The sequence below is a fragment of the Gambusia affinis genome, linkage group LG04, assembly GCF_019740435.1.
Source record: "Gambusia affinis linkage group LG04, SWU_Gaff_1.0, whole genome shotgun sequence".
Taxonomy (NCBI): Eukaryota; Metazoa; Chordata; class Actinopteri; order Cyprinodontiformes; family Poeciliidae; genus Gambusia; species Gambusia affinis.
This window is the reverse complement of record NC_057871.1, coordinates 29,006,500-29,029,322: the sequence shown is the minus strand read 5'-3', so window position 1 is coordinate 29,029,322 and position 22,823 is coordinate 29,006,500. Positions and strand designations below refer to the sequence as shown.

The window sequence follows — 22,823 nt, the reverse complement described above, 5'->3', positions numbered from 1 at the left end:
AATATGAACATGAAATATTTTTTTTATTTTATTTTGTTTTCTCCAGAATTTGAATCTGGTGAGGCTAAAAATATTCCACTTAAGGAGTTCTGGGTAAAATACTTTTACATATTTCTTTTTTATCTGAAATGTAAAATTTATTTTATGGGGTTTTGTTTTTTTTTACACTTTTGGCTTAATTACTGTTCTGAATATATTCTTTCAGCAACTGTTTACTCCAGTCAACGATTACTTCAAAAATTGATTCAAGGCGATTAATCCAACTGATTCAGCCGTACTTTAACGCAGATCTCAGGTGGGACAATCTGTCCATGGGTCCACTGAGAATCATGAACTCCACAAGTCCAACTGTAACAGGTGGTGGTGGTGGCAGCATCATGCTGAGGGGATGCTCGTCCTCAGCAGTGACAGAGGTTCACCTCCCAAGAGACATAAACTCGCAGCCAGAACTGCAATGGAGAGGTCTGTATCAGACCTTATCACTCTCTTGAAATGGCCTAGTCAAAGTTCACACTTGATTCTAATTGAGAATCTGTGGGAAAGACTAGAAAATTGATCTTTCCAGATGTTCACCATCTAACCTGACTTGAGTTTTTTCTTTTTTTTGTTTTAAAGGAAGAATGGGAAAAGTAAAAACACAAAGTAAAAACAAAACAACTGCACATTCGTTTTATTAAACAGGCGGAAAAGTTTCTCAGTCAACAGCTGAAGTGCATACATAGATACATACATTATAAACAGATTTGTTCAGTCTCTTTGGTCTGCAGCGTTTTGGCTAAACGCTGAACATTCTTCATGATAAATCTTCTCTCTCCTGGTTATGAAATGTGACTCCAGGTCGAAGCTCCACGTCTCTGAAGTCACATCTGTGAGCGCCGCGCCGCTGTCAGCTTTTATGGTTTAAACTCTGTCCTGGATGAACAGTTTTTCATCTCGAGTCTCCAGGAGAGGCTGACTTTGAAGTTCTCCCTTTGGCGGGGCATCATGGCCGTCCCTGAGTGGCGTTTCATGGATTTTTCTCCTCCACCTCCTGCGTCCGTCTGTCTTGACTGATCCATCCATGCCGCCAAGGATCACATCCAGCCGCGCTCCTCTGAAGAGTTTCCTCGGCCTGGGATGGAAAAAACACTTCCTGTAATGTCCTGCTGAGATGACGTCAGAGTAACTGAGCAGGAATCGCCTCTCTGGCATTAAAGCATTCCTCTTCATCATTAGCTGGATTTATGCCTCAACCTTTTCCTCCACGCTCCCTTGTTCTGCATGAACCCACTGCTGCTGATCACAGCCTCCCTGCTAACCGCCTGGCCTGTAACCCAGCTTTCCTCCATGCACCATGCAGCTCCACTACAAAAACACAAAATCTTACCAAGTATTTTTAGTCTAGTTTCTAGTTCAATTCTCTTAGCACCTTTGCAATAAGACAAAACTGACTCACAAGTACATTTTCAGCAAGATATAGGAGCTCGTTTTAAGTGTTAATATTAATGAAAAAGCATTTGTTCCTTTGCAGATTATTTCACTTACAACATAAGTGAATCTGGCGTCTTCATCAATATGAAGAAAATACCAACTTAAAATAAGCTCGTATTTATTGCTGAAAAGTTACTCGCGAGTCAGTTTTGTCTTATGATATTTGCACTAGAAACTCGACCAAAATGACTCGGTAAGATGTCGCGTTTTCGCAGTGAAGCAGCTGCTTCACAGAAACACGGCTCACCTCAGGGGAACGGGACTCTGGCGTGAAGAGGCATGCAGCGTCTGTGTGGACAGTGGTGTCTGTGGTATTTTCTCCTCAGGTTCAGAAAGTCTGAAACAGACAAGATTGTATTTAAAATACACCAACACAAGAGACATGGACGAGCTATAGGGCCGTTAGCTGCTAGTTATGGCTGTTCAGACATTTAATCTGGAGGCTGTCCAGAAGGGTTTCATGATTTTTCTACACCCCTCTGCTGTTTTAAGGACGCAGAGAAAAGTTATTTTTAAATTCATTCTAAATATCATAGATACAATTTTATTTTAACCCTCCTGCAGTCTTTGCACAGCACTCAGCTCTTTTCTCCCCTGGTTATGAAATTGTATTTTAGAAATATAATACATTTCTATAAATAGCACCATATGCAATTCTATATATAGCATCTTTCTAGAAGTGTTTTCCCTTTGCTTCCCAAGTGCTATGGTGTGTTCCATCAGACAGTCAGTTCCCAAAACCACACAAACACACACACATACACACACCCACACACACAAAAATAAAATAAAAGAAAAAATTGCAGACGCGAGCGCTGGGAAAGTTGCGCACATGAGAAAAAGCCCAATGTCTCTTAACAGGGTTAAATGAACGCCATTTTGAACTTTTCTTCTCGTCATTTTTACTCCCTAAAAGTCATTTTTAGGAAGGAAAGTAGTTTCCCCTCCCCCATCTGTTTGATTATTTTCTGAGTATATTTATGTTAAGAATTGGCAGCAACATTGATTATTTATTTCTTTATTTTTGCAAACATTCTTGTAAACAGTTTTTACATTTGTTACTTTAATTACTTGGAAGTTGAATGTGTGTGTTTTAATTGTAATTATTCTTGCAAAGCTTGCTTTCACATAAATTGCAGGGACAATTTGGCTAATGACGTCATTTTACCCTTTTTAAAAATAATTAAATAAACAAAATTATGCCTCAATGCTTAACCTTTATGTCAAATATTACTCCACTGTCTGGAAGGAATTTTAACAAAATGCAAGATTTTTCATGGAAACTAAAATTACTTTAATTTAAACAAATACAATAAAATAGTTTTCAGTGGAACTAAAATGCTATCGGGCGACAAAAATGCTCTAAATTCAGTAAAATAAAGCTTATATGCTGTTTGCATCAACATAGCCAAATTAATGGAATAATTTCTTTAAAAATGTCCAGGGATACTTATCGATTTCCTGTGGTCAGGTTATAAATGTAACTACGCCATAAACTTCATCCCTCGTGAACACTTGCAACTGTTTTACTGCGTGGAGTCGTTTAGGAGCAGCTGGACAGGGCGGGGGAGAAAGAGACCAAACACGTGATTATTTCTGAACGTCCCCAATAAATCCTCTGCGGTCCCGAGGTTCAGAGGCCGCAGGAGGCCGAGCCCAGGAAGAAGGAGGTCCCCTCTGGATGACTTTATGACCCCCACCTCCACAGAAGAAGCGCCTGAAGCCCGGCCTCCACACCTGGTCCTGCTGCTGAATCTGCATGGCGATTAACAAAAAGCCCGCCGCAGCGCCGGAGGCTGCAGACCGGGTCGCCCTCGTGGCTGCTGTGCGATTCGCCGGCGGCCATCTCCACCCTTCCTCCATCATCATCATCATCATCATGAACCCCCGACCGTCACCTCACCCCCTAAACTGTCCAACCAGAGCTGGTGGTCTTGAAATTTACAGAAACAAATTAATTCAGAAATTCATATTTTATTTTCACTGCGTTCGCAAAATAGTGTAGAGGATCCTTAAACCTGTAGGACAGATGTGACCATCTGATGATGGATTAACAGACCCAAAAACAGTCTTCATTTGCGTTTCTTCAAAAGAAAATAAATAAATAAATAAATAAAGATTCGAAGATTTCACAAGCTATTAAAAAAAAAAAAGTTACAGAACAGACTGACCTAGTGTGAAACAGGATTTAAACTAATTTGGTTTCGACCACCTAACGGCACCGAAAGAACTGCAGTAGCCAGTAGAACAGCCAAGTCCTGCTAACTTTAGCCTCCCGCTAACAGCAAGAAAATGATTTTTGGCAGAAAATTAAACGTCTATCAGTATGTTTTATGAATTACCCGTTCAGAAACGGTATTATTATTATTATTATTATTATTATTATTATTATTATTATTATTATTATTATTATTATTATTATTATTATTATTTATAATAATAATATAAATTCAGCTAGGTATTTTTCACTGGTTAATGTCTTCAAGCTTAAAACTGCTATTTCAGTAGCTGTGGTGCAGTTTCAACATTTTGTTTAGCTTTTGTTTAGTAATGTTTAGCTACAGGCACAAACTTTAACTATTTATTAGGGGAGTTATTAATGATTTGTTTTCTCAATCAGTTTTTACATTTACATCATTTTCAAATTTGACATCTTTAAACTTAATGTAAACCAAGCTGTCTAGCCAAGTGATTGAGTAAATAATACAGTGAGCCTGGTAGTTTAGGGTTAGTTTTAAGGGTGGGGTATGGGTTAGGTGAGGTCAGGGGTCGCTGTGTAGAGCCTTACCTGGTCTGACTGAAAACACTGGAGCCACCAACGCTGTGAGCAGCACCAACAAGTACAGCAAGTTGAAAACCTTCATGGCTGAGCTGCTGCTTTGAAAATGTTCCAAAAGTTTGGAAACGTTCTCTGGTTCTGGTTCTGGTACTGGATGGACTGACGATGCTCCGTCTTCTTGCCCTCCCCCAACTTGTTTCTAGTCCAGCAAACACAGAGAAGCCATCAACTGCGAGCCCGTCCTTCCTAGAACTTGTCAGCAGCTCCCAGTAGGATCTGTGGGTCCAGCCAGAGTGAGGTTGTTTCAAAGTGACCAAGGTAACATCTCTCCTCCTTCGGTTTTATATAGCCCTTCAGAGGGAGGGGTACACCCTGACAACACCCCCCTCTCCACAGCACCTCCTCTCTCTCTACTTTTGACTCTCACACTCCCTCTTCACCACACACTCTCAGGCGCTGCACATATTGACCCCACATGTAGAGAGTAATTCCAATGCCAGGAAGCCCCCCCTGGTTCCCTCGGTCCACACAGGCTGCTGCTGCGTTTTGCATCTTGACTGATTGATTTGTTCAAGGAGAACGGAAGAGGCAGGCAGAGAGGATTTATCACTGCCGCCATTTGAGAGGCTGGAGCTGAGAGCAGCAGGTCTTTCGTGAACCAGATCCCTGCGGTCGTCCCCTGCCCCCGCATTAATGAGGAACCACATCTGGGGTTGGGTGTTGCTCTTTGACCGGGGGGGAGTTAGAGGGGGCTGTTGGCCTTTTGCATCCAGCGTTTAGGAGCCTGACTGAATGAAATTCAGAGATCTTTTGCACAAGCCAATTAACCGACGAAGACTTACTGTCTGTCTGTCTGTCTGTCTGTCTGTCTGTCTGTCTGTCTGTCTGTCTGTCTGTCTGTCTGTCTGATGTCTCCGACCGTCTGCTGGCTGGACACTGAATCAGAATCATCTTTGTTGTCACTGTTGCAATAAGGACTTTGGTACTTCTCATTGGCAGCATGATGAATTACAATATATATATTTAAAAAATATACATGAATACATACAAAATGCAATTCAAAAGTCAGTTATTTGGAGATAGTTCAGTCGCTCAAATAATCTGCCATTTCCAAACAATATGATTCCATAAAGCTTCAGTATGTAACTTTTATAGAAAATTAACTTCATTACATATTTGTCAAAACTGTCGCTATATCGCAACAGTTTGGTATGAAACAGATAATCAGTTAAAATGTTGATCTCCTCGGCCTTCTCCTATGCTAATTAAAAACAACCAATCACAGCCAGGAGGCGGGTCTTAGTGCTGTCAGTCACTGTCTTGTGTGGTGCTGCTTGTTCTTCGTTGCTTTCTACTGCACTGCAACTAGCATAGCTTGTTGTAAATGGTTAAGCTAGTTAGCATAGCCACTGATGATGGCGGATAGAGATTTTCTGTAATGGTGAGTGGTTTCTCAAACAGCACATTGTGCTTAAATATGTTACCAGTCAAATCAATGCCATTTTTATCTGTTTACTGCCAAATTCGATCAATCAGTCCCTCTAATTTCTTGAGAATTATTGTGCAAATTCATGAAAACTCAACAAATCCCCTCATGTTTTTGCACTGATGATTGGGAGCTTATTGCAGATTTTTCTCAAAAATTGTCAAAATCTTTCTTACTTTTACTAAACAGCTTCTTTAGCCTTGATTGATGTCAGAATACAGTCCACCATCTATATAGCGAGTAATAAAAAGTCACATTCACTGTCATGAATAAGTGTTGCAATTATTTCCAAATTAGTACCACAAACACCAAATCCTGGAAGGAGTGAAAAAAGATGGTCAATAATATTGTTTCGTTTTAACAATTCATTGATATTTTAACAGCACAATGAGCCCTTTAAGAGCATTTGCGTTAGGATATTTTTTAGAATAAATCCCAAACAAAGCATTCCTAAGGGTTGTTGCATTCTAACCCGTTTCGGTCAGCTTTAATTCTGCCGTCGGTGTGGGACTCATTACAGTGTCTCTGTGGACTCAAACTCCCCATTCAGCCGCCGGCTAATGAATTAACACATTAAGATGAAATGTCGGCCATTACATGTGAATGAGGATTAGAAAAGCAGCAGGACACTAATGGACCACATGGCTCATAACAGAGAGAGACTTTGAACAAGCGAGTGGACCGTCGACTCTCCTGGATATTAAAACACAGACTGTTCTGTCTTTAAATAGTTCTTCCTGCTCTTCATATTGTCCCCTTTTATGGCTTTATGATGTTTGCAAAAATGCGTCTTGGACCATCTTGGTTTGGGTCAGACAAACACCCATGTACACACACGCACACACGCACTCATCCTGCTGCAAACACTCGGCCGAGGTATGGAGCTTGTTTCTTTGGCCAGCTCTCTTTGCATATCAGTTGCCATTGTCTTTTAAAGAACTTTTATTCCCCCCCCCCAACCTGAATATGCTAATTCGGGCCTCAATTGTCATTCCGAGCTACCCGGTATTCGCTGTCCCTCTGCCAGAGCTCCTCTTCACCAAGTCCCGCTCAGCTAGCTCCTGCCCGTCTGCGCTTCAAAACAGAAACAAGACAATCGTATCAAATTCCCCCACCAGGTTTTCTGTGTGAGCGATTAAAGCAGGTTGTAATATTTGCTCTTCCTGGGGATTATACGTCTTTACGAGGATTAGCCAAACACCCCGCGAGAGGGAGGGTAACCTTTCATTAAACTCCGCCGGGAGTTTGGTACGACTACCATCATTTCTACAGAGGAACCTGAAGTCCCTGGGATGTAGCTGTTGGGTCATTATTTTTTTAGACTTTTGATGAACTCGGAAAGGGAAAACATTCGGACCTGTCCAGAAACCTCTCCTCAGCTAAACAGTGAGAGCCTGAAATTAAATAACAGAAACCCATAAAGACAAATCACAAAAGATAGCAGAAGAAAATTGCTTCCTAAACACCCCAAGAGCTAAAAAGAAAAGTCTGTCTCTGCCAATTTAATTAAAAAGTTCAAAGTTGAAAGAATCAACTCTGGACCCCATAAAGTTAAATTTTCAGCATTAAACAATTAGAAAATGAATAAAATATTGTTGATATTTTCAAGTTTTATGGGTTCACACATTAACCACTAGCTTGATTCACTAATCAGAACTTTTTTATGTTAATTTAACCACAAATTGTTCAGAAAGATCTTTTTGCAGGTAAGATATTGACTCCTGATTGTTATTCTACAGAACCCTTTAAATAGAACCCTGAAAGCTCAGTTGAAGAGTTTTAAAAATGGTACAGTTTTCAATCAGGTCAAAGTTCCTGAATCTTAGACTGGTCAAAGTTTGAGGAACTTTGACCAGTCTAAGATTGATCAGTACACCAGTTTGATGACCTGTATCCATTTCCTTATTTCTGACACAGATCAGCACAGAAAGCTAAACAAAAAAACTCTCATGTGGAAAACCAACAGTTGGTTACTGAGAAGCAAATCGTAAAGACATTGCTCAAAAACCACTCAAATATTCTTTTCAGATCAGATTTAATCTGTTTGAAATGTTTGAATTTCCTCATTTTATTCTTCTTCTTCAGCGGTCTTAGCAGCACTTAAAAGAGGATGTAACACAGGAAGGAGTTTGGCGTGGTGAGAACGTTACAGCAGTCGTGGCCTCCGTGGAAGCTGTGATCTTTACGACTGCATTGAAACTTCACTTCATGCTTCCTCTGCCATCGTCCTGACCAGGACCCTCTGATGAGGAGCTTTCTCTCTGGTTTCGAAGAACAGCAACTCCAACAAACATTACATTACATTTATACAGAGCTTTGCAAAAGAATATTTACACCTCTTGAATTTTATTTTTAACACTTTGTCACATCATCCGCAGACTTTAAAGAGACAGTATCATTTGTTTTCCAGGCACATTGTGGCATTTTATAGCATAATTGAGGTAATATGTTACCTCCAAAAATGCTCTATATATCAAATATGACTTAAAAGAAATTTGACTTGATAATTTAATGCCTGGAAATTGGGCCTCTGTCTCTTTAAAACCTCCTGCTCTTTCTGGACCTCCGCCTTGAGGAAGTCATCACAGCATCTCTCTGTATTAACCCTTTAACCACGTAACAAGAAGTAGCTCCTATAATGAGCTCATTATACATAGTTCCAGCAGGTATTTGCTAATTACTAATGGCTAGTCTAAAGGAGCTGAGTGGGGGAGTAAAAAGCTTGGAAAACTGCAGCTCTGTGGAACTTCGTTCTCGTAGGCGGGTGGCTAGGTCCACCCAGGCGTTTTGCGCAGCTGAATGGTTGCCATGGGAAATGAAGGGATTTCTCAAACACAGATGAAATGATCAAAGCAACACTCTGGGTATGTTTTAGATGATGGAATACCATTCTAACGTAATAAAAACCTAAAAAAAAGAAGTCTATTTTACATAACACTGACCCTCTTAAAACTCCATTATTTAACAGGACGCTTGCTTCATAGAGCTGACAAAGGATCACAAGTAACTCAGTAGAATATGTCTTCATGGCTGCTGTCATTACTGAAGCATTTTATTTACACAGAGAATGACCAAACAGCCCAGAGCAGTGGCTCTGTTGGTGTAATCACTGTGTGAGATGAAATGTGCCATGATGTCTGAATGCTTCGGGAGTCATCCTTCCGTCCACGCGTGCAAAGTGTTGATTGTGATCTGGTGGGTCCGCTCGTTGTGCATCGTTAGGGTGATAGCAGCTCCTGTTGTCATGCCACAAGGTCTTCAGTGTTAATGAGGCTCTGCAGTCAGCCGCAGCTTAATTACTCTTAAAACCCTTTATCTCTGATTGCCCAGTGCAATGAACCTTCATGCGCACGGACCGTGGCGAGCTCCCAATACGCAGATCCAGTTGGACCATTAGGTAGTTTGGACTGAAGCAGAGATTCTTCTCCCTGCAGTTTCTAAACAACAGGATGACCTTCCATCTGATTACGTCCGTCTCTGTGGCAGAGCCTCTCCTCTAGACGGCTGGAGTGACGGAAAGCTCGCAGGTCAAAGGGCAAACTTGACAAGAAGCAACGTCCAAACACCACCCCACACGGACTCACTTATTTAGTTTAACCGTCGCTCAGGCGTTTGACTTCTCTGGATGTACCAAGTCTGTTTCTGGATCTCATTAGCCGTTCACATGGACATGTTCACCTTCCACCCAATAAAACCTTTATCTCATCTAGCAACCACCCTCAGTCCTGACCAGAGGAGCTGGCAGTTTATGAACAATGGAAACATAAGCCTGACACACAAAATGTTTTGTTCTGGAGTTAGGACAGCTGGCAGGGGGTTAGAGTCAAAACACGTCAGAGAAAAAAGAATTGGTGAAGAACGACAAAATCAGCCAGAACCTTTGACATTTCTGATGAGCTAACAGAATATGTGCTGAATGTTTCAGATCAAAGCTGTTCCAGAAACTCACTGACTTTTACATTTTTATACTTCACATCTAAGGAGCGAGAAACTTTTATTGTAACCGTTGTCTCGAGTTCTCCACAACTAGATCAATATTTTCTGTTTGAGAATCATTTTGTTGAGATCAAAATTTTGATGTTTGGCTGTATTTATAGGTTTACCTGTTTTTGTGACTGAATGTTGGTAACAAAATGCACACATATCAAATTTAAGTCTGGTTCTTTGCAAATTTTTATGCTCACACAACACTGGTCATCTTAGCTAAAGAGTTTGAGATCACAGCTAACTGGCAAACAAGTAAAAATCAGAAAGGCACTGAACAGAAACCGAGTCGTGAACCATCTAAAGTTTTAAAGAGAACCTCTAAAACCCTCCAGAAGGCCTGGAAGATTGTTGATCAAAACTAAAATGAAGAAGAGGAAAAAGAAAAATGCTCTGCCTACAGGGAGTCATGGCTACTCTATTAACCCTTTTGCACATATGTGTATGTAAGCCATATTACTGAAATACATTGAAAAAAAAAAAATAGAAACCGCCAAATGTCACATGAAATGTCTTCTCGGATTGGCTGTCACTGCTTGTCGGAAGAACATTTAGTCATGTGACAAGGATCAGTTTGTATGTTTGGCGTCTGGCTTCTGCTGTGGCTGTGAATTTGGATTACTCTTCATATCCATTGCTACATATAACTTTGCATTTCACTAAGCGGTTAGCTTTGTATCGTTCCCATTTATGCTATAAATTAATTTAGGTTAGCTGTTTGAAATATTTTCCTGCGGCGCTGCTGTCGCGACCGCGGAACTCCGTTTTGAACAGCTTTGTTTTCAGATTTCAATAATAATGAATCAATTTAACCATTATATTTACACTGGACCCCCACATTGTGCACACTGATTAATTTGAAAAGATGTTCTCTTCTATTCGGCTATTTTGCCTAATTGAATTTGGGTTTCAGTATTTATTTTTGATATCATTTTGTGATAAATATGCTAACCGGAAGTGGCATATTTTTAACGTAACTGCGCAGTTTAATTTGATAAATATTAACATTTTCTTTGATAAATGCTTTCAACGGCTATTCCCTCCATTGCTGATAAATTGAGCTATATATAATTTTTGGTGCATTTTTGCCTTCTCAAAATTAATTCATTTCCATTTTCTCCCCATCTGCTCTCTTTATTGGTCGTTATTCACTTTAATTAGACTCCATAAAGAACTGTTCTTCTGTGTTGTGGTCATTTCTCTTCCTTTAGCCTTGCATTGTCCGTTGTGCCACTAGTCTGAAGGAGCTGAGAGGGTGAGGCAGAACCTTGGAAACTGCAACTCCAAGGAGGCGTTGCTAGGTCCACACTGACGTTACGTGTTGCCCAGCTCAGTGGTTGCCACGGGAGATTAAAGGATTTCTCCACCATCCATGTAGGAATCAAAGCAACACTCCAGGTATGTTCTTGATTAGAAAATAACATAATGTAAATCTCAAAAAAGTTGATTTTACATAACACTACCCCTTTAACGAGGGGAGTTTATAGTTCATTGGGCAAAGACAAATTGGTAACTTTAACATAAAACACAGAAAAGCAGGAAACATGATCTCCAGCTACAGTTCAGCTCCAGCTGATCCCAGCTTTAGGCCTTCTGTCCAGCCTGTTTGGTGATCACTCTCTGCTTCTTCTTCACTAGTTGTTTTAATTTCTTGTTTTCATATGCAGCATCTTCTGAAAGAGGGTAGTCATAACTTGCATTAGACAGGTTTACATTTGTTGTGGCGGTTTTTATCGATGCTTACCTGTCGGGCCTTCCTCTTTCTGAATGCAGACCGAAGCCAGACTGAACAGGGAGAAGATGATGAAGGCTAAGATGATGAAGGTGAGCTCAAAGCCAGAGAATAGCGCTTCCATCTACACAGCTGCCTAAACAAAGCATGAGGTGAAACCAAATCAAAGATCACAATAACATACAAAATTATTAATAATAATAATAATAATAATAATAATAATAATAATAATAATAATAATAATAATATTCACAGACTGTCTCTGTGTTGCTCAGAGAACCAGGAAGATTTTACTGCTTTTAAGGGGGTGGTATTATGTATTCATCAGACACATGGTGCTATTTTGTAGCACAATGAACTAACTGTTAAGAGAAAATTGAATTAATAAATTAATGCCTGTGAATTGGGTCTCGGTCTCTTTAAAAACTCCTGCTCTTTCTGAAACTCCACTTTCAGGAAGTCATCATAACATGGATCCTTTATTTACCCATTAACAATGTTTTTAACACCTTTGTATTGAGATGTAGCTCCTGCAATGAGCTCAGCAGATGTGTAGTTCCACCAGGTATTTGCTAATTGCTTCTGGCTAGTCTGAAGGAGCTGAGTGAGTCTTGGAGCTTGGAAACTGCAGCTCTGAGGAGGAGCTGCGTCTGGAAGGCAGATCTAAGTCCAACCTGGTGTTTTCAGTGGTTGCCATGGGAGATTAAAGGATTTCTCAAACATGCATGGAAGAACCAGGGCAACACTCCAGGTATGTTTTTGTTGTGGGAATAATATAACATGATGTAATAATGCTCAAAAAAGTCAATTTTACAGAATGCCCCTTTAAATCAGATTGAATTATTTTATCTGGACTCTAATAGAGTTCCAGCTGAGGTTATGATATAATAGAAGCTGAAATGAGGTGATGGTTGCAGTTAATCTTTATGCTTTTATCATATATTGACCTTTGAACTGTCATGTTGCTAAAAAGCTTGACTTGAAATTTACATATTGTCATAAATCAGATATTTTAAAAACATTTATACAAAGATGCTATTCACATTAATTTGTATAAGCAGTATGAACTATGAGAAAATGAAGTTTTGGTTAAACATTTGGCAATTACTATGCATGACATGGTGCTTTTTCAAACTGCACTACTCACTTTCCTCCACCAGAGGGCCTGAAAGAATTCTCTGTAGTTCATCGAGGTCTAATTTCATAAACACTGTATTGTGTGCACTGTTTGACAGAAATTCCTGGTCTGAAAAGCAAGATTTTAAAACATCTCATTGCTCATTAAAACCTTCATCTACCCATAAACATTTCAACAGCATATTTACATCTCATTACCTCATTGTAGTAAAGTTAGACAAAGTTCAGAAACAGAATAATTTTGTGGTGTTAGAGACGAGCCAGAACTGAAAGACACATTTTGTGTCAACGTTTAGCAGACTTTACTCCACTAAGTGACACATTTCAAGGTCAGAACGTCTCAGCAGCCTAAACCTTCAGTTCAACGCCTCAGCTTCCCAGTCTGCAGTGAACCGGGCTTCAATGTTGACCAAGTGACACGCTTCACACATTTAATAAAAAGCCAAAGTCAACTTCAAGCAAAAGGAGGCCACTGGAACTGTATCCGTTCCATAAATATTTGATCCCTGAACTCATTCAAACTGTTGGGTATAATCAGGTTAAAGCCTGTTCGCAAACAGGTTCGGCTCTTTAATGTCTAGCAAGTCACTCCTCCATAACTATTTGACAGCAAACAGGTCCGACCAACACGCCTTTTTGCTTCAGACACGAATTTGTTCTATGACCTCTGTAAGCCGAGGATATATCCACTTTTTTTCCCAAATAAATAAGAATCGTTAGTTAGTTGTTGGACTTACCAATGGGAGAGACACACAGTCTGTTTTCCAGGTTCAAAGTTCACAGAGGAATCTCCCGGTGTTGTCTCTGGAAATCCTGCAGGGTGAGCGGCCAGGCGATGCTGTGGTGAGCCACTTTGTTGGAGCAGGTGTCTCTTTATTGCTTTTTTTAGTTGAACAATTTGGCCACTCCTTTGTGCCTCATCCTGGAAGTAGGTTACACTGGGACTGCAAACAAAGCACACACCCACACCCACACCCACACACACACACACACACACCCACACCCACACCCACACACACACACACACACACACACACACACACACGTTCAGAGGTCGGCCTGCAGGCCCGCTTTTAAGAACTGATAAGGATTCACGGCCACACACCAGGAACAGGCTACGTTTTTCTCACAAGCTGACCATTAGCAGATGAGTCACACCGACGTCTCCTGATGTCTTCTATCAGTAGTTTCTGCAAAAATAATAATAAAAAATATATACATTTTATATATAAATAATAATAATAAAAAGGCCTTTTTGATCTTGTTTGCTCTCCTTTAAAAATAAAACAAAATAAAAATCAAAAATGTAAACAATAAAAAAATTCTACATATTTTATGTCGCAGTAAATTTAAGGCTTTTAAAATAGTTTGACTAAATGTTATTTTGCATCTGGGTTTGAAACAATAGAAGGAAATATTCATATTCACAGTTCTATTGTTTGTGAGTGCAGTCGAATAATTAATACTGTAATTGTTTTCTGTCATTTATTTCATGTTGCACCTTTAACGAGACAAAAATGTTTTGTTGCCCTCACTGCCATGAAACATTTATTGCAGTGAATAAATCCAATAAAGTAGCATTTTTTGGGCAGCGGCAGCAGCAGCAGCAGCAGCTGGTGTTTCCAGCTCAGTTGTATTCTGTACAGCTGCAGCATTGAGACGCAGCGTTGTGGCTGTAATGTATTCTAAAGTTTTCACTATGACGGCATATTAGGCCGCTGTAGACAGTGGCAGAAAGAAACGTCTACCAAAAACCTAAACAATTTTCTAGAAACAAAACTTGGAAAATTATATTTTAAAAGTACTCACAAATGCCCATGTTTTTTTCTAGAATTTTCTTTTTAGATCTCAAACTTGATTATTTATTTATTTTTTTTTAGAAAATTGTCAACTTTTCATACTCAGAGTATTTTCTAATAAATTCTTGAGACCAAATTCAAAGTTCTTGAGGTTTTTATAGACTCTTCAAACTTATATATTACCTTATTTTCTTCTTTGAACATTTCTGAGATCAAGCTCAAAATTTTAGATTTTTTTTTCAGCAAATCTTCAACTTTTCCAACTATCACATAGGGCGACTGTGGCTCTTTGGTAGAGTAGTCGTCTTGCGATTGGAAGGTTGTAGGTTCGATTCTAGCTTCCTCCTGCCACATGTTGATGTGCCTCTAGGCAAGGCACCAAATTGCCTACCGATCTGCGTATCGGTGTATAAATGTGTTTGTGAGTGCGAATGGGTGAATGTGACTCTAGTGTAAAGCATTATGAGTGGTCAAAATGACTGGAAAAGCGCTAGATAAGTTCAGTCCATTTACCATCAGAAAACCATAAAACGCATCAGCAATTTAGTGCTTCACGTAGCACAAAGTCCAATGTCAAATCATGAACATCTCATCTACATTTGCTGCTGACTGGAAGACCAGAAAGATTAACCATTTGAAACAGACATGGTGTAGATTTCCTTAATGGCCTGCAGCACTTATTAGTAATTTATAGTCAAACCAAATCAAATGTTGCACAACAACACATATATTCATATTTTAACTACACAAACTGTACCGTTTCTCTCTGTATTCCTGCCCTGACATCGGCACTTTTACTTACTAGAGTAGAAATATCTTCTTTTTTTTTTTCCACAGTTGGGAAAATTTGATATACCAGCAGCAAAGCAACAGGCAAATTAAAACATGCAGACAGATATAGTAGAAAATAAGTTAAATACTGTGCAGGCTATTTTATACGAACGTTTGGCAATTTATTTATGCCTGATGCTGAATAAAACTTTAAAAACAAAGTATATTCCAGAAAAACATGGGCAAATTCATTTTGAAGTTTCAGGCGTTTCCTTTTCTTCTTTTATTAAAAATCCATCTAAATTCTGGATGATTTGCAGAATTGACATAATATGTCGGATTTATTATTATTACCCTGTAACTTTAAGTTACAGTTAATATTCTTACCCCCGGAGGTTTTAGATTTAAAGTTACCTTTTTGTTTTGCCGACGTGTTTCATATTTCTCTTCAGTAATTTAAATGTCATGCATAATGACCTGGACATTCATCACCAAAGATAAATTAAATAAATACATGAGAAAAGTTTGACTGCTGTGATGCCAAGAAACAGGTTTCCATATAAATTGCTTCCTATCTGATTTTCTTTATTTAAGCAATATGGAAATTATGACATATTTAAAAATCTTTTCTTTTCAATATTGCTGCTGTGCATTGCTTTTTTTTTTTTTTTACTTGCTTATCTCATTTCCTATATATAAAAAAACTAAATTCTTGGTTGAATTTAGATTAAATCTAAATCTGCCAGGGTATGGATATTTTGGGGGGTTTGGGAAAAAAAACAACACATACTCAACACATGTGTGTGTGTGTGTTTCCCGGCAGCCTCACCTTCAGTGTACGGACATTCTTCGCTGATCATCCCAGCGAGTGTGAAGAGCGCAAAAACCAGGATGGAGAACATGATGGTCCACACCTCGAGTTGGGTGAACAGGGAGGCCATGGAGCCGGAGTCGCCTCCTCCCCGGCTGTGTGTTCACAGTGACAACACTGAAATCAGCAGCGCTGCACAAAGGTGAGGTCCCACCATCACATTAATCAGAGTTAAACACTCACCTGCTGTGTCACGGGGGAGAATCAGCCGATCACAAAGCGGCTGCTCTCTCTGCCTTGTGTTCCTCTTTCTCCCTTCCTTTCTCTGACGCTGCTGCAAGGGCTGTGAAGAGCTCACAGACATCAAAAGGTGTCAAGTTCAAGGGGCGTCGTATTAACTCTAATTATTTATGGGGAGCTGTGGCTCACTGTGATGATGTGTTAAAACGGACGATTGAACTCAAAGCTGAGTTCTCACTCAATGCTGGGAGTTTTGAGGATCCTAAAGCAAAAGTAAAACCAGTTTGGGTTTTTTTTTTTTGTTCTTTTAAAGTTTAAGGTTCTGGTATCTGTCCTGTTGCTCTGCAAGCTGCTGCTGATGTGCTGAGAGGATTTGCACCAAAGTGCGTTTGTGCAATTGGTGACCACAAGTTTTGACAAGTTTGCTTTTTTAGCATTAAAGCACATTGAGTTCACACGGACTTCTCTTTTTATCTTTCTGGGGTTTTGTAAATTTGCATCTCTCTGCACATCGACGTGTGTCTGTATGCATGCGCTGGAGAGTCTGAGGGCTTTTGATCTGGAGATTATTCAGACAGAAAACAGGTTGCAAATCTGAATAGAGTCACTAGTGTTGAGAATACACACACAGAGAAAACCAGTTAAAATAATAATAATAATAAAAAGATCTTTAACAGCAGCCTGTCACAAAGACAATTTGTTTCAATTTCTTTTGTAAAAAAAAACAACAACAAAAAAACAGCCAAAAGATGAGAAAACAAAGTTTTAGCACAAATAAGTGATTCCAGAAAAACGTTGGTTTTCTTTACTTCGTACGTTTTAAAGTCATGAGTTTCAGATGCTGTTTTACACCTTGTGATGATGATGATTATGATTATTATGATTATGATTATGATTATGATTATTATTATTATTATTATTATTATTATTATTATTATTATTATTATTATTATTATTATTATCCTGTATTTTTATTGCTCTGTGATGGGGAAGCTGCAGCTGTGAGGAGGAGTTTTGTCCTTGTAGGCGGAGCTAGGTCCACCCAGGCATGTTGCACACGGTTGCCATGGATTCCTCAAGCATGCGTCAAAGAATCAAACCAACACTCCAGATATGTTTTTGTTTTGATCATTATAATACGATGTCAAGCTCAGTCAATTTTACATCATAGAATTTAATCAATTCAATTTCAGTTCACTGTCAGACATTAGAGCAGCTTCAGGTCAAAAACCTCTCAGTTCTCATAAAAAAACATACATTTTATCAGCGGGTCGTAAGAAAATAATAGAAGTGATTTGCTCATCACCAGTTGTTCCGGACCTTTTCCTCGATATCCAGTTTTGATGTTTGAACATGAAGTTTGAGAACCTTGGGTTTACTCAGAACCAGTAATATTTGTAAAAGTCAAACTGTGACAATGTTTACGTCTGTTTATTTTTGGGACAGTGTATGCCTCCCAACCCCGGGACCACTGCTGTGTCAGCCATCCCTTTAAATCTCCCACGTTCCTGTTATGTCAGTCACAATCCTCATGACCTGACGCAGTCGCAAAGATGGATCCACCCTTCATCATCTTCACACACTTCAGCAGGACTCTCTGATTGGGTTAATTTTTCACTTTGTGTCCAGTTGGATGTTCCTGTATTCCTCTCTCTAACCTGGAGGAGGGAGGAGGTGTTTAATGTCTGTCAGCATATTGCTGCACCGCAGGGAGTCTGGGCAGTCTGTGTGTGGGCGTGGGTGTGTGTGTGCGTGTGTGTGTGTGTGTGAGAGAGTGTGTGTGAGTGTGTGTGAGACTGCTGTCCATGTGAACAAGTTGTGTAAGCTTATTAGCTCCACCGCTGGTCAGAGGAGCAGATTGGGGTTAGTCTAAGCCTTAATCCTCGTGAACCTTATGCCTGTTATACAGGAAGCACGACAGAGTCCTTAGCCCCGCCTCCTCCTCCTCACGGCCACAGACTGCTCACAGACGCACGCGTCACAACACCACACGCCATCCCTGCTGTCTTGTTTACCACTTTACTGGAAGTGGAGGGGGTGGTGGACGAACGGGAGCGAACGGCACGCACTGTTGAGTAGTTCCCCAGTCGCCATGACGACCTCACACCCCACCATCCTCAGAACTGTCTCCGTGTTGCCTCGGTGACCTGATCCCGTTTTGTCTCCATCCCTCCGATGATCCGGATTGGGCCGATAAGGGAGCGCAATCCGGCTGCCGGCGTCTGGTTTTCTCCAAACAGCAGCCTCCGGTCCAGGAGCGGGGAGGCGATCCGTGATGGGAATGCTGGGAACGCTGCGGGAGTAGCACCGGAGCGTTGCCTGGAAACAGCAGCATGCCAGTACAGCAGATAACTGTGGTCCCGGCGAGAGAGACGGCCGGCAACGGAAAGAGCGCCTCTCGCTCCAAAGAAAAGAACGAGGTGAGATCCTGACCCGCACCAACACCAGCAGAACTCACAGAACAGTTTGAGTCCACTCACGTTTCAGTCCTCTGGATTTCCTGCTGGCAGGAATCTAGAACACGTTCTGTATGTTTGTTTTTTTTATTATTATTTCCCTTCGGTATCAGCTGACTACTTCTTACTCTCTTGTGTGATGGAGATGCATGGAAACCTTCGCAGTCTTAAGACGGCAGCGGCCCTATCGCGACTCGGAACAAAGTAGTTCCAGAGTGTCAAAGAACTCTGCTTGAAGAAACCTTTAATGAAGCTTGTAGCTTCATTAAAAATGCATGAAGCTACAAAGTGATTTTGTGTGGCAGCACAGCGGAAACCTGAGGTCACAGAGTTCCTGGTTCTTAACGCTCTGCTGATGGTGCTCCTGATACACACTGTGATGTGGTTCATTTGTTTCAAGATCAGAGTGCAGGGTGGCTCGATGCGTTTTCACTCTGTAGCTTTGATATCACATGTCAGCGCAGAAGTAAGGTACATCCGACTGTTGGATAGCAAAGCTGCTAAAGAATATTTAGGGCTTTCATAACTGCTGATGCAAATCCCAACCTACTTCTGTGTACTTTTGTCTTCAAGCAGGCCAAATAGTCAGAGATTAAAATGTATTTTTAAACTGGCTAAGACAATTCGCAGACAACAATGGACTAAAAATAACTTCCTGTCCTGGTTCCCAGGTTTTAGCTCTCGCTTTCCCTCCAACAGCAGGCGGCTGATCCTATTGGTTGCCGATTTAGAGTTTGGACCAATGACGTCACTAGCTGAGTTCTTGCTTAGGTTTGTTCGTTTTGCTTAAGCTGCTACTATATTGTTTCTTGTGTTTTAGCGAAAATACATTTTACAAGAAAATAAAAAATGAAACATATTCTAGAAAAACATGAAATCCTGTTACATGTGCAGTCAGTTATGACCTGAATCACACAGTAAACTGAGACTCCCTCCAATGACAGCAACTTCAAGCACTGAGCACACTGAGGCAAATGAATGAGAGCAGACAGAGAGTTGGCATAGCTTAGCATGAGCTAACGTTATGTGATTATTGGATCACTGCTCACACATCTGAGTAATATTTAGGTGATTTATGATTTTTAGAAGAACAAACTGAAGATAATAGAAAGTAGTAAAAATATTAACTCCTCATGGCTACAGTGATCTTTTACTGTCATATTTCCTCTGAGACAATATTTTGTTTATTATTCTTATCCATTTTTATCTCATTTATGCTGTATCATTTAAAGGGACAGCTTTATGTAAAATGTGCTATTTTGAGCTTTACACCATGTTATAAAGTTATTCATCCTCAAAAACATACCTGGAATGTTGCCTTGATTCTTTCATGCATGGTTGATAAATCTCTATTGCAACCATTCAGGTGTGCAAAACACTTGGAGGAGCCTGGTGCCACATTGGAGATTAAATTTCTCCTCTGAGCTGCGCTTTCCAAGCTTCTGCCTCACAGAACAGCTCTCCCTTACGCAGCTCCTTCAGACTAGCCAGCAGCAAGTAGCAAACATCTGGTGGAACTGAGCTTTTTTTAAGGAGCTACTTCTCAAAGCAACACTGGTAAAAAAAAAGTTGAAAAGGGCTAATAGAGGAGCCATGTTGTGACGTCTTCCTGAAGGGGGAGTTTCGGAAGAAGCGTAGAAACAGAGGCCCAATTTCTACTTGTTAAATTACAAAGTCAAATTTGACATATACAGCATTTTATAGCAAATGAAGGTAACGTCAATCTTGGGCTCACCCCCTCCCACTAGCTTTGTGCTAAGCTACAGCTGGTTCACCTCAGCATAGCCTGCCATCACAGTTAAGGCTAGTTAGAATGACCACCAATGATCATTATCAGTGGGAAATTGTTCACAATTAGCACACTGAGCATCATACAGGAGGATGATTGGCAGCACCTAGACCCACCCCTCCAGCTCTGATTGGTTGTTTTTGACCGGGAGTGGTCCGTTTCTGCTTACAGAGGAGGTGGGGATCGATTTTTGTTGTTGTTGTTTGTTTGTTTTGTTTTTTTTTTGTTTCCAATTATCTGTCTCATACTATTCTGTCACTACTTGGTGACAGTTTTTATAAATAGAGAAAAAACCTGTTCCTGTAAAAGTTACAAACTGCAACTTTAAACTATGAAGATCTGCACCTGTTAGAAAGGCAGCAGATTGTAGCTCTGCTTCTTTTTCCAAACTTTCATCATTCCTTAAAACTAAAGCTCATTCAAACATATGCTGCACAAATACAAACGGTGCTTCCCGGGTGCCCATCTAAATGCGGCTGAAGGTGGAACCAGAATTTATCCGTCGGTCCATGCCACAGCACCTAATCCCCCTCAGCACTAACCAGCACATGTCCACACACAGGCTGTGTAAAGTCCTCTCTGTGCCTCACAACCAGGCGTTCAGAGGAGCGGAGACGCAGGTAAGAGGAACACGTTTACTCTGAAATTATTATTCTTCTGCAGTTCTGTTTTTCCAGAACTGATGAGGCGGTGAGGTTTTTTTTGTTTTTTTAAGCATAATTTTTTGACATTCTCTTTTTTTTTTCTTGAATTGTTCTGTAGTGGTCGCCAGCTGGTGTTTACTTTCATTGTGCATCTGTAGTGCTGGAAGCTTTGAGTAGTGTAGGTATCTGTTGAGCTAGGCCTGTTGCAATATTCAATAAATCAATCACATTATACATTTATTTTTATTAACATGATCTGTTGTTTTTCTCTTTTCCTACTAAAAAGTGGATGATTTTGGTTTCAACGAGCCTTTATTTTTATTTTTTTATTTTTTGGAAGGACAGTTTTGTTTACATAATTCATTTTATTTGTTGTTTCTGTTGTTTTGTTAATTTTGGATATTTAAAATGCCAGTTCCAGTGATAAATGTTCATTAGAACTTAAAGTTCATTGATCTTTAATGTGTTCTTGCATTCTTATCTCCATTACTATTATATTACTTGAAAACGGTCTCAAAGCAACAATATTATTTTTATCACAAAAACTTCTGTTGACAGGCTAAGAGTAAGCGAGCAGAAGGGTTTTAAGAGCTTTTTTGTGGAAATGTGGATATTTATCTTCATGCTACTTCTTGGATTAACTTTTATTTTGAAGGAAGTTTATTACCACCAAAAAACTTTGGGTACTTAGAGAAATTGGGGGTAAAAAAGCAAATTTCCAAGGCAAGGCGGTTTTATTTGTATTGCATATTTTCAGCAGCAAGTCAGTTCAAAGTGCTTTACATCATAAAAACATTATACAGTCATCAATTATGAAACCAGCAACAAAACATTACATTTTGTCAAATGCCATCATCAAGCAAACAATGTTGATCAATGTTCCACTTACTACTCATCTTACTAAAGGTAATTCAAAGTGCTTTACATAATGGGAAGGACATTAAAACAGTAAACCAGCAGAAAAACGTGACATTACAGGGCAGAGTAAGAGAAAACAATGACAGGCCTGTTCTGGTGAAAATAATTCAGCTTCATGTTTCTGACAGCCAGACGTCTCTCTGATCTACAGGAGTTACAACTTAACTGCTTTTTATTTAAACCTAAAAATAAGTTATTCCCTCCACGGTTAGAATAATTATATCTTTTAAATTGTTTGCTTTTATCTTAAACACAAAAGTGTGCTGTCAGGCAACCAGCAACTGCAGCTCATATATTAAAATACATTGTTTTTTTTCTTTTATGCAGAGAATCCCACTCTTATATACAATCTGTTTTTCGAGGCAGATGGAAATGTTTTCCTAACAGCTGAACTTGGATTTCTGATAAGCAAAAAAGTGCATTTTCCTCCTGTGAGCCAGCTAATAGACAGTCCCAGCAACAGATGGGGGAGGGGCAATGATGAGTCTTTGCATCTGGAGAACCTTCAGTCTCTGCGGTGCTTCTATAACTTTAAAATGTTGAACCCAGGGGGCATGAGCTAAAAAATGTGTGAGACCTCTCAGTAATTATGTCAGTGAGAAGATGAGAGCTTTAGCATGTGTGTCTGTGTTTGTTTGCTTTTTTTGTTTTGTTTTGTTTTTATAGTTTTATGGATTATGTGTGTGCAGTTAGGTCTGTCTGACTTTCCTAAAACTGTCACATTTCACTTCGATTTATTGGTGAGAGGATTCCTGTTTCCTGTTTGGTCACACCACCCACTGGGATTCACTCCTCTCAGTCAATGTA

General features: G+C 39.9%; 2 protein-coding genes and 1 long non-coding RNA gene across 5 annotated transcripts in view; 1 reads left to right on the top strand and 2 right to left on the bottom strand.

The window, feature by feature from the left end:
* Nucleotides 1-760: 760 nt before the first annotated feature.
* On the bottom strand, nucleotides 761-4,479 carry apela (apelin receptor early endogenous ligand). The gene is made up of 3 exons (XM_044115726.1): nucleotides 4,259-4,479; nucleotides 1,718-1,807; nucleotides 761-1,111 (listed from the first exon to the last, which is right to left on the bottom strand). Exons 1-2 carry the CDS (start codon nucleotides 4,332-4,334, stop codon nucleotides 1,719-1,721), a joined length of 165 nt encoding a protein of 54 aa, XP_043971661.1. The 5' UTR covers nucleotides 4,335-4,479; the 3' UTR covers nucleotides 761-1,111; nucleotide 1,718.
* An 8,851-nt stretch (nucleotides 4,480-13,330) lies between these two features.
* Nucleotides 13,331-16,597, bottom strand: LOC122830398. Its single transcript, XR_006370520.1, has 4 exons — nucleotides 16,213-16,597; nucleotides 15,988-16,124; nucleotides 13,694-13,778; nucleotides 13,331-13,532 (listed from the first exon to the last, which is right to left on the bottom strand). It is a non-coding gene; the product is annotated as an uncharacterized LOC122830398 (long non-coding RNA).
* march1 (membrane-associated ring finger (C3HC4) 1) overlaps nucleotides 16,090-22,823 on the top strand; it is a 23,558-nt gene continuing 16,824 nt past the window's right edge. For 2 of the 3 annotated variants that reach the window (XM_044115713.1, XM_044115712.1), the window contains exons 1-2: nucleotides 16,090-16,171; nucleotides 18,119-18,629. In XM_044115713.1, coding sequence (XP_043971648.1) covers nucleotides 18,543-18,629 — 87 coding nt within the window. In that variant the 5' untranslated portion in view covers nucleotides 16,090-16,171; nucleotides 18,119-18,542. The remainder of the gene's footprint in view (nucleotides 16,172-18,118; nucleotides 18,630-22,823) is intronic. The other variant, XM_044115720.1, reaches the window with a different exon arrangement.